Raw genomic sequence first — 11,229 nt, 5'->3', positions numbered from 1 at the left:
ACCGGGCTCAGGGCGGCTAACAACAAAAATATCAATGCAAATATAAAAGAAACAATTCAATTAAAATGCAGATTAATACAATGTTAAAATTCAATTTTAAAATTAAAAATCTACAAGTAAGATAAAACCATTATAAGATAAGATTTAACTCCAAGTAGGCTTGCTAAGATGTATAAGATTGAATCAGATAAATGCTGGAGATGCAATGAGGGAACATTCTTTCATATGTGGTGGACCTGTAAAAGGGTTAAAGAATTTTGGGAAATAATTCATAATGAATTTAAAAAATGTTTTTAAAGTACTTTTAAAAAAAAACAACCCCACCCTAGAGTCCTTTTTGTTGGGGATAATTCGGAAATTCCCAGGTGTCAAAAAAGGTTATTTATATGTATGCCACTACTGCGGCCCCTGTTTTGTTAGCCCCAAAATGGAAAACGAGTGAGGTCCCAACTAAAGAAGAATGGCAACTTAAGCTGATGGAATATGTGCAGCTTGCAGACTTAACACATAGAATAAGAGAACAAGCATTTCTGGAAGTGCGTAGAAGTGACTTCTGGCACTGCGGACATTTTGGAAATGGGCACAGCGGCATCGGAAGTTGCTTTTACGCATGTCCAGAAGTGTGTAGAAGCTACTTCTGGTGCCGCAGCACTGCTGATTCCGGATCTTTCAATCCGGAACTTGGCACCTATGAGCAGAAGCCTGAAGGGGGTGAAGGCAAAGGTGACTCCACCTGCACCTGACCAGCCTTCAAGGTCACAGAGCAGAAGGCACCAATGAGAACCAGCTGACTCTGGGCTTCTTAAACAGAGCTCTCAGCAGCAGTCAGATGCTGGAGACGGCACCTGTAGTTCCTGGCCCTACCTGGCTGTTGCCTGCTCTCCATCAGGAGTCCTTGACCTCTCGACTGGACCCTTAGCTCTGTGATCATGTGGCTGTTTATTGTGGTGGTGCTCATGCATGCAAGCTTTTTCTAGTATCCCCTTGGCGTCTCCATCATATTTCCCCATCTAATACAGATTTCTTGTTTTTGCAACAAATCCAGTAAGTTTTTTTAAAAAAAGTTTGTATATCCACAGTCACTGTGGAAATTTGTTTGCATGTTTTGGGGAAGGGGGCAGGGGAGTTGGTTATGTGAGGAGTGACATTTCAGTGGGGTGGGGAGGTCTCTATCACCTTCCTCCTGCCTCATCAGATCACAAGCTCACCATTTTGCTTCTGGCACCCCCCCCCCAAAAAAAAAAACACCTGTGCCCTGTTCAGATGAGATATTCTCTCAAGAAAGCCACACGGTAAATGTGATTAAAAAGGGAGAAAAATCCTATGGGTAGGGGAGAAATGTGATTCAAGTTCACATTTAAAGGAGAACCTTCCTAACCTGCGCTTTCTGAAATAATATGCAGTCTGCAACACAGCCATTATGAAAAATTCGCATTTCTCCAGATTTTGCAATGCAGTTCTCCAGCCAAGTCATGTGTACCGAAAATGCATATACTAGTAGAAAGTGTGCGTATGAATGCATATATTGGTGAAAATAACATACAAAAAGGCAAAATTGCATTTTAAAATGTGTATATTAGAACTTTGTACTAAAATGCTGGTGTATTTTCATTCAGGCGGTTTAAAAAATAATAATCACAAACTGAAGTGTAAATGTGAAGGACTGAGTGTTTTGGGTAATGATAAACTGAGAGAAACTGAAACTGACAGATCTGCCCATCCCTTGCTGAAGACCTCTTCATGAGTCTTCTAGGACACATCAGGATTAAGACAATTTTTTTACATGTTTAATCAGAGGAAAGTCATTGTTAACATTTGTTATAGACTGGAAACCTCCTATAGACCTTTTGCATGAAATGAAATAATGATATCTGGATTGGAGGATTGGAAATAATATTTGTTAATAGAAAACAGTTTTGTTGAGTGTTACACAGGTTTGGACAAAATTAATATTGTTTTTATATAGCGGACAGATGAAGAATGGGAAGTTCTTCATTTTCTTAATCTTATCTTTTCTATCTCTTTTAACCACTTTTTTACTCTTATTTATTTATTTATTTCCCTTTTTCTATTTCTATCTCCCGCCCCCTTTGTGTTTTTACTGTATCCAGATAAAAGTCTTAGTTTGGTTTTTAAAAACAGGAAAGATATTACCGTATTTTTCCATGTATAAGATGCCCCCATGTATAAGACTATTTTGGGGGACTCCGGATTAAGAAAACACCCCTCAGCACTACCCGTGTGTAAGACGAGCCCCAATTTTAAACCTAGTTTTTTTATTTAAAAAACCTAGTCTTATACATGGGAAAATATGGTAAGTTTTGTATTTTTATCTATAAAACTTAAGAACCTCTATAAAAAGGGTGGCACCCTCCCTTTGGAATGCCCGCCCACCAGATATCAAGGAGATAAAGAGCTACACAACTTTTAGAAGTTTTTTATGTGCTGGAAGCCACCCAGAGTGGCTGGGGGAACCCAGCCAGATTTTTTGGGGGGGTGTAAATAGTAAAATTATTATTATTATTATTATTATTATTATTATTATTATTATTAAAAGGATTAATACATTTTTAAATAGCAAGGAAAACAAAGAGTGCCTCTGTTTTCTTTCACCCTTGTTTTGATAGCAGAACTGACCTAAAACCTAAGAAGTTTTCTTCCTCTTTCCCTGCCTCCCCAAACTCCAGCTCTCACCTTTTATTACTGGCATGTGACTGCTTTTCTCCAGTGAACACAAGAAAATTTACAGGGATATTTTTAGATTTCAGCTTCCTGGACCAGGTCGAAACCCAGTCTCCCCTGGCCCCAGCCAGGCCTTGAGAGGCGGAGGTAAAAATGATGTGTATTATTTTTGCTACTTTCCATGCCAGGACAATGCAGAAAGATATGAGGAAAAAAATCATACCCCAAACACAGTGAGAGGAAGAGAAGCGTAAGAACATAAGAAGAGCCTGCTGGATCAGGCCAGTAGCCCATCTAGTGTCCAGTGTCCATTTTTCACAGTGACCAACCAGGTGCCTGTGGGAAACCAGCAAGCAGGACTCGAAGACAAGACCCCTCTCCTGTGGCATCCAGTTACTGGTATTTCAGAAGCATTGCTGCCTTCAACTGTGGTGGAAAGCCAACAGGGCAACGGAATCCTCGGGTCATATCCATGCCATACCTTTCAAGCACTTTCATACCACTTTAAGAGTCATGGCTTGCCTCAAAGAATCCTGGGAGCTGTTAAGGGTGCTGAGAGTTGTTAGAAGATCCTCAGCAAATGACAGTTCCCAGGATTCCCTGGGGGAAGCCGTGACTCTTAAAGTGGCCTAAGAGGGCTTGAGATGAATGGCTTTGATGCCACCTTGGGCATTTCACAGGGCTTGTTGTGTTATAAAATTTAAACTGAGTAGCTGCGCTGCAGAAAACGGGCCGAGGAGACTTCACGTTCTGCGCATAATTAAGAGAATGCAGAAATAAGTCTTCCGCTTGGTTTTAATTATAGAAAATAACAGAAGTTACATTAACTCTACAAAACAAAACATGACCCATCCAATGACCCACCCACCAGAGGCACTGAGAGAGGTACACAACACTCCTGATATACTATATCCAATTGCTGACACAGCTTAATTAACACAACCTTAACAGCACCTGCTGAACTGCCTCACAGCTGTATAACTAGGTCATGATATTTCCTTTTGGCTTTTAAAGAGATACACATCTTGTGAAACAATCATGAACCTTCATATTTAAATCATTCAACACGTTCCTGAACCGCCACCTTCTCCCTTAGTGGCTTTCGGTGGCTTTCGGTGCCGGGCTGCATGACACCTTGTCGAGGTTGAAGATCACTCCTGCTGAGTAAAGGGCCGTCCCCAGGGGCAAAGAGCAGGCCGTCTCTGTGCTGCATCCTCTTGCTGTGAACGTAGAGGGAAGACCACCTGCGGGCAGAGGATGACCTTGGTTAGCAGCACGAAGCTTGATGGGGAAGGGTTTTGCTCAGGGGCAGATGTACAACATCTTCACATGCAGGAGGCCCCAGACTCAGTCTCTAGGTAGTGCTGGGAAACAGCCCCAGGGCTGAGGTTGTGGGGGTCTTCTGTTTTTATTTATTTGGACCACCTAACATTAGACTAAATCTGGTAGCTCTGTCTTATGGGGGGGGTGCAGTTTTGGCAACCTATGCAGCAGCATTCTCCCCTGAACACTGGAGTCCTCCACACGTTGCTGAACTCCACCTCCAATCAGCCCCCACCAGCACAGCCAATGAGCAGGGGTGATGGGAGCTGTGGTTCAGCAGAATCTGCAGGACACCATAATGGCTATCCCTGGTTTAAATTCTAATTCTCTTTTCCTAAGGAACATGATTCTAGGGGCGGGGGGGGGATGTCTTGGGGAAAAATGATCAACACCTCATTAGGGCTGGGCGATATCTGATTTTCAACATCACATTATATCACCAGCTAAACATCACAATACAGTGGTACCTCCGGTTATGGATGGGATCTGTTCTGGAGGACTGGCCATATCCCCAAAAGTCCGTAACCAGAGGCTCCCTTCTGCGCACGTGCGTGGTGCGATTGAGCGCTTCTGCACATGCGTGCTGCACGCAGATCGCTTCTGCGCATGCACTCGCGGCAAAACCCGGAAGTATACACTTCTGGGTTCACCGCGTTCACAGCACGAAGATTATGTATCCAGAGGGATACAAAGCCCAAGGCACCACTGTATATCGATATATTGTGATGTCTGCAATAAGGGTGGAGCTATGTAGAGGCATTGGCTGACTTCAGGGTTTTTCCCACATTGTGATTTTTGCAGAGCGTGCGTGCGTGTGCGCGCGCACACACACACACACCCCATGACTTGTAATATATTGCCAGGTCACAAATTATGAAACCAATACCACGATATGGACTTCAAACAGGTTTGGGGTGATATATCGCCCAACCCTAATCCTCACCATTCTATTATCCTCAGTAGGACTACCTGGGTGATTTTTAAAGTATTACAAAGCCATTATGTAGATAGTTTTCTTCTTACATTTATATACCACATTTCTTCCACCATGGCACTGAAAGTGGCATACAGGAGTTTCTCACATGGCCTCCTATCCAAGCACTGACCAGACTCTGACCAGAGTCCCATCTGCACTACACATGTAAAACGGTATCATACCATAAAAAAATTCCTTCAGTAGCACCTTAAAGACCAACTAAGTTTTTTTTTTGGTATGAGCTTTCGTGTGCATGCACACTTCTTCAGATACCATACCATGTTGAACAGACATGGCTTCCTGCAAAGGGATATGTAGAGTTGTTGGCAGACCCCTGTTCCACTCACAGAGCTACAATTCCCAGGGTTCCCTAGGAGTAGTTCTGTTAGGGGAATAGGGGATCTGCTAGCAATCTGCTTGTTTTTTGTTTATTTTATTTACAAGGACTCGAGGCGACTTCCAACCCCACAGTTCTATGATTCTATGAGAGGTGTCAAAGCATGGTATAGTGTTCAAAAATAATAATGATACTCATCTAAGCATGGCCATTCTGACTGGGGCTAATGGGAATTGTAGTCCAGAACATCTGGAAGGCACCAGGTTGGCAAAGGCTACTTTGTTTGTGTCAACAGTGAAGGAGAGCCCATCTCCTCCCAAGGCTGCCTGTTCCACAGTTAAACAATGAGCATTGTTAGAAATTGGCTCCAACCTCCAACTATTCAGCAGCCCATTGCAATTTCCACCCATTGGCTCTCATCCTCCCCTTTGGAGCAACAGAGAGCAATTAAAAGTTTAGATCAGGAGTAGTGAACCTTTGGCCCTCCAGATCTTGCTGAACTACGATTCCCATGATCCCTAGCAAGCATGGCCAATAGCCAGACAGAAATTTTCGTTCAGCAAATGTCTCCTTTTTGGTTGAGACTTTTCTGCACATCCAAGCCTTTGGGGATATGTTGCCTGATTCTCCTCTGTACTGATTCATGGTTGCTTTTGCTGTGAAAGGCAAATATGGCTGGCCACTCTGCTGGAAATCGTAGTTTTGGTGTCTGCTGCTTCATATTGTGCATTATGTGACTGAAATCAATTGACAGAAGACAGAGTACTACAGTATATGCTTTTTTACTCATACCGGCATTCAGTGTCCCAGATACCATGATGCAGCGATTGTCTGTTCCGGTGCAATTCAGCATCTCAGTCCCCTTGCAGCGGCTGGAACCGAAGACGGAACAAGCTGGACACTGCAATCCGTTGGAGGTGAGGTTCGTAGGCGGCACTGCAGAGAAAAGTCCATGTAAAGCCCAGTCGCTCCCAAACTGCGAGGCACAAAATATTGTTTCATGCCACCCCAATCTCTGAGCAGTGCAAGATTCCAGAGGTCCTTGGCCTATCCAGGGATTGTTAAATGAGGTACTGTAAAGGCTGCTTTCCCCCGGGGTAAATAATAATAATAATAATAATAATAATAATAATAATAATAATAATAATACAGTAATAATAATACATTTTACTTTTTATACCCCCGTCCATCTGGCTGGGTTTTCTCAGCCACTCTGGGCAGCTTCCAGCACATATAAAAACATAGTAAAACACCAAACATTAAAAACTTCCTTAAACAGGGCTGCCTTCAGATGCCTTCTAAATCAATCAATCAAAAGTTGTGTAGTTCTTTATTTCCTTGTCATCTGATGGGAGGGCATTCCGCAAGGAAGTCGTAAAATGACTCTTTAATGCTGAACTGGAGCAAACAGCAATTTGGGTATTCTCCAGATTGTTGTTTGCTCCAATTTAAAGTGAAAGAGCAGGCTTTCCCTGAGAAAGGAGCAGAACAAGGGGAAAGCTGCTGGGACTCATGCCTAGAAAGCACGGGTCAAGGAAAAACCGCTCAGAGGAGAGAAGCAGAGAGTGCCATACAAGTCAGTTCCCAACGGTTGCAGAGGTCATCCTGGCAGCAGCTAGAGATGCTCTGAAGGTGGAGCCCGGCATTGGTGGTGACACTGATGGAACCAGAATAGCAATCTTCAGCAGCAATGCAGGTCTTGAGGGTCTCTGTAGTATCATCACCACCTGGAAAATGAAAAAGAGCCATTAAGAGAGCTGGTTCATGGTAGATTTTTCTCTTTTTTGCACAAAGGCTGAGGATTTGAGAACATTTGCAAAAAATCTCAGCAAGGAAAGCTTGCTCCCATCACAGCATGAGTATTTTCCAGTTGATCTGCTGTGCCCTCTTGCCTCAAAGGACCTTGGTGGGAGCAATCAGGAGGATCATACCACTGGATATTAGACCCCCATCTGCACTAAGAATGCTGAGAATTGTTAGGAGAGACCCCTATTCCCTTCACAAAGCTAGAATTCAGCTTTAACCATCAATAGCTCAAGTTGGTACAACTAATCTCAGGGTTGTGGGTTTGAACCCCACCTTGAGCAAAAGATTCCTGCATTGCAGGGGGTTGGACTAGATGATCCCCGTGGTGCCTTCCAACTCTACAATTCTGTGATTATATGGTTTTCCCATCCCAAGGAACACTGGTAAATGAAGCTCTGTGAAGGGAATAAGGGTTCTCCTAAGAGATCTCAGAACCCTCAACAAACTACAGCTCCCAGGATTCTTTGGGGGAAGCCATGGCTGTTAAAAGCAGTATGATACTGCTTTAAATGAATATTTTTCCCCCTTTCATAAAATTAATATACCACTTGATGGGGGGGGGGACTTGAAAGCAGTTTAAAAATGATAAAACAATAAAATAACTTTTTTTTAAAAAAAAAGGTAAAGCATACCACAACAAGAAATTTAAACCACAACAGAATAGTCTAAAACCAATTAAAACTCATATAAACTTTTTAAACATCTGGATAGGCTTGTCTAAATAATAATGTCTTCAGCAAGTGCTGAAAAGAATGCAGTGAAGGTACAGGTGTTGCCTTAAGTCTGTGGGGAACAACAGCAGGTGATCGCTGTTGTCCTCACGTCCTCCTTGCAGACTTCCAAAAGAGATACGCCTGCAAGCTTGCAAGCTTAAAGGAAGATTTATGGATAGCACACAGGAAAAGGAAAGTGATGCTCCTTGAAGCCTAAAATCTGTGGGAATCAGACCCCCTTGCTCCCTCTACTGGGCCAAGGCGGGACTTGCGTGTCCCTCTTTGCATCACTCACCCAAAGAGTTCATTCCCACAATGGTTAGGCAGGTGTCTTCATTCATTCTGCAGGGATGAGCCAGGCCAGTGCAGCCTTCACCGGGGCTGATGCAGGTCTCGCAGATTAGGCAGGAGCCTGCGGAAAGGAGCAGAGGAAGCAGAAGGAGTCAAGCTTGTATGAATGAGGCCAGGAAATTAGAAATGAGGACATTCAACAGAATATTTGCATTTGCAGTGGATGCACTGGGTTAGGTCCTCCAAACTGAGATAGCTGGGCTCTGGGGCCATTGAAATCAAAAGTGTGGCATTTGAACGTCAAATGGAATCCATTCCAGAAGTCCGTTCAACTTCCAAAACATTTGACTTCCAAGGCACAACTTCCAATTGGCTGCAGGAGCAATTGTGCAGCCAATCTGAAGCTGCAGAAGCCACACCGGACATTCGGCTTCCAAAAATCATTTGAAAACCAGAACAATCACTTCCGGTTTTCAATCACCGGGGAGCTGAAATGTTTGAGTTTACAGGTGTTCGGCTTCCGAGGTTCCACCGTACTTAATTCTACCCTCCCAGAGTGGCTGGGCTGGGGCAACCCAGTCAGGTGGGCAGGGTACAAATTATTTATTATCATCATTATTATTACACCAAATAGGCAGGTCAGGAAACAGTATTGCCCTCCTGACATGGACTCACCTTTACCCAGGAGGGAAGCCAGGAGGAGGCCGAGGTTGACCAGAGTCTTCATTGTGAGATCTCTGCTGAGCTGTTGCCTCTCTGGCAACGAAGAGTCCAAGTGAGAGTATATAAGCCACAGCAGTTACATAAGGGGGTGAACGGGTAAATATAAGCTTGGCGTCGGGCTTGTTGCTTTTGATGAGAGGCACTTAAAACCCTTGGGCAGCCCCCAAACTCCCTTGACAGCTGATCCTCTTTGTCTATTGACTGCCTCAAGGAGTCCTTTTGTGAGCCAGCTGGGTCTCGCTCACTCACTCTCTCATAGCCAAGGGAGCACACAGCCACCTTCATTTCACCCCGACCTTTCCCACTCCTGGCAACGAAGTTGGGAGCTTTGAGTTTCAACTTGTGGGATACAAAGAGAGTTGATGGAAAGAGGAATGCTTCCCAATCTAAAAGCGCATTGCACTCTTTTTTTCTTTCAAATGGAAAGGGTCTTCTAACACCGCTGGGATTGAGTCCCAGTGAGCTGAGCTTTCACTCCAGTTTTTGGGACGGTGACATAGCTCTTTGATTAGGAACGTAGCAAGATGCCCCGGTCCATCTGGCTCAGTATTGCCTGCACAAACTGGCAGCTGTTCTCCAGGGTTTCAGGAATTGTGTCTCCTTCAGCTCCATGTGGAGATGCTGGGGATTAAAATTGGGGACTTCTGCATGCAAAGAAGATGCTTTCCTGCTGAGCTACAGCCCTTCCTCACAAGGAATAGTCTGCCTGCAGAAAGAGCTGTAAAGGGAAAATGACCTCTCCCAAGATTCTCCACCCTTTTCCTGGGCAATGAAAGAGAGAAATTGTTCATAGAATCATGGATTTGTAGAATTGAGACCACAAGGGTCATCTAGTGCAACCTTCTGCAATGCAGGAATCTTTTTCCAAAAGATCCCACAACCCTGAGAGTAAGAGCTTCATGTTCTACTGCCAGAGATTTGACAAAAAGGGTGAAGAAAAGAGAAAATTCTCACTGATTTCCCTCAGAAACATCACTTCTGAGAAATTTTGGCTCAGCTCCGCTATTCACCCCAGCAAGGCAGCATACATGCCATCAGCTCCCAGTTGGCCTAAGAGGACTAGATAGATAGATAGATAGATAGATAGATAGATAGATAGATAGATAGATATAGACACACATACACAATAAAAAATGTAAATAAATAACGTTGTTGTTGTTGTTGTTGGTTGTTTCTCCTACCCCCACCCCACCACCAGGATGTTGAGTTTCAGTGCTGAGTTCCATTCACAAGAAAGCTTCATCACAAGGAAAAGTCAACCCTGTAATTGGCTTATTTTAATTTCTGTCTCACAGAATCCTTATCCCATGGATTCAGATCAGGTTACAGTATGCAAGAGCCCTGCTGGATCAGACCAAAGCAGCCTATCTGTTATAGCATCCTGTTCTCACAGAGGCCAACCAAGTGCCTAGTGAAGCTTACAAATATAGGTTCCTTGCCATTGATGTAAAACAAGGATGGACCTTTGACATGTTGCTGGGCTCCAGCTTCCATAAGCCCCAGCCAGTGGTTTAGCCAGTGGTCAAGAATGACGGAAGTTGCAGTCCAGCAACATCACAGATTCCCCATCCCTGATGATAAAACCTTGAAATGTTGATTGACCTTGAGACTGCGCAGGAACAAAAAAATAAAATGTGCACTCAAGTAAAAGAACAAGGAACCAATTGTTAGGCACTGAGATTGGAGGGATTCCAGTTACTTGCTTGCAATTTCAGTGGTTCAATGGTCCAGGGTCCCTTTTTTTTAAAGAAGAATAATGAAGGTGATCCATTAGTGTTGGCTGTCCCCAAGAGAAGGAGGGGTTCTTTTATACAAGACTGGGTGTTTTTCTTTTTCAAAGACGGATGTCAGTCAAGTATTAACATGACCTGCATGTAAAAAATCCTTGAAGGAGACCCCAAATACTTGAGGTTGGGAAGTGCCTTACTGAAAATGGGGCCATGATAGAATCAGCACACAACACCCTTCAACTGGGCCCACCACCGACTCCAGTCAGCTACATCTGTGGGCAGGTCTGACATTTAAATAGCCCACAATGCCCTGGGGCAACACTACAGCAGAGGTATTTTGTGGATAATTGCCATGGTGGTTTGCTTGCAGCTGTCTATCTCAAACTGTGGAGCCATAAACCTGCTGTGGCAGACATGAATGTAGAGCATTTTGCTGGGTAAGGGACCCTCGAACCCAGTCCAGACTAGCAGTGGGATCAGAAACGAAAGGCCTCTAGTTCAAATGCATCCCCCTTAAGAGATTCCAAATGGCAACTAAGGTTACAATTGGCAAGTAAGGCTGTATACACATTAGCAGCTAAGGATGCAGAAAGATTGTTACCCTCTGTTGTGTTTTTATTTAATTTGGCAATTTTATTGACGCGGGTG

At 43.8% G+C, this 11,229-nt stretch overlaps 1 protein-coding gene across 1 annotated transcript; it reads right to left on the bottom strand.

Moving 5' to 3' along the window:
• Window positions 1-2,868: 2,868 nt before the first annotated feature.
• PINLYP (phospholipase A2 inhibitor and LY6/PLAUR domain containing) lies at window positions 2,869-11,229 on the bottom strand. Its single transcript, XM_060275263.2, has 5 exons — window positions 8,804-11,229; window positions 8,133-8,249; window positions 6,893-7,045; window positions 6,111-6,254; window positions 2,869-3,926 (listed from the first exon to the last, which is right to left on the bottom strand). Exons 1-5 carry the CDS (start codon window positions 8,853-8,855, stop codon window positions 3,775-3,777), a joined length of 618 nt encoding a protein of 205 aa, XP_060131246.2. The 5' UTR covers window positions 8,856-11,229; the 3' UTR covers window positions 2,869-3,774.

The sequence above is a fragment of the Zootoca vivipara genome, chromosome 6, assembly GCF_965207765.1.
Source record: "Zootoca vivipara chromosome 6, rZooViv2.hap1.1, whole genome shotgun sequence".
NCBI lineage: Eukaryota > Metazoa > Chordata > Lepidosauria > Squamata > Lacertidae > Zootoca > Zootoca vivipara.
The sequence above is the reverse complement of the archived record's forward strand: the minus strand, read 5'-3'. Positions and strand labels throughout refer to the sequence as shown.

What these genes read in the sequence shown, in the direction of transcription:
- PINLYP (XM_060275263.2), bottom strand. Translation starts at nt 8,855, where the DNA reads ATGAAGACTCTGGTCAACCTCGGCCTCCTCCTGGCTTCCCTCCTGGGT. An exon ending in GGCTTCCCTCCTGGGTAAAG is followed by an intron (nt 8,250 to 8,803) that starts GTGAGTCCATGT and finishes TCCTTTCCGCAG; the next exon opens with GCTCCTGCCTAATCTGCGAG. An exon ending in ATCTGGGACACTGAATGCCG is followed by an intron (nt 3,927 to 6,110) that starts GTATGAGTAAAA and finishes CTCTGCCCGCAG; the next exon opens with GTGGTCTTCCCTCTACGTTC.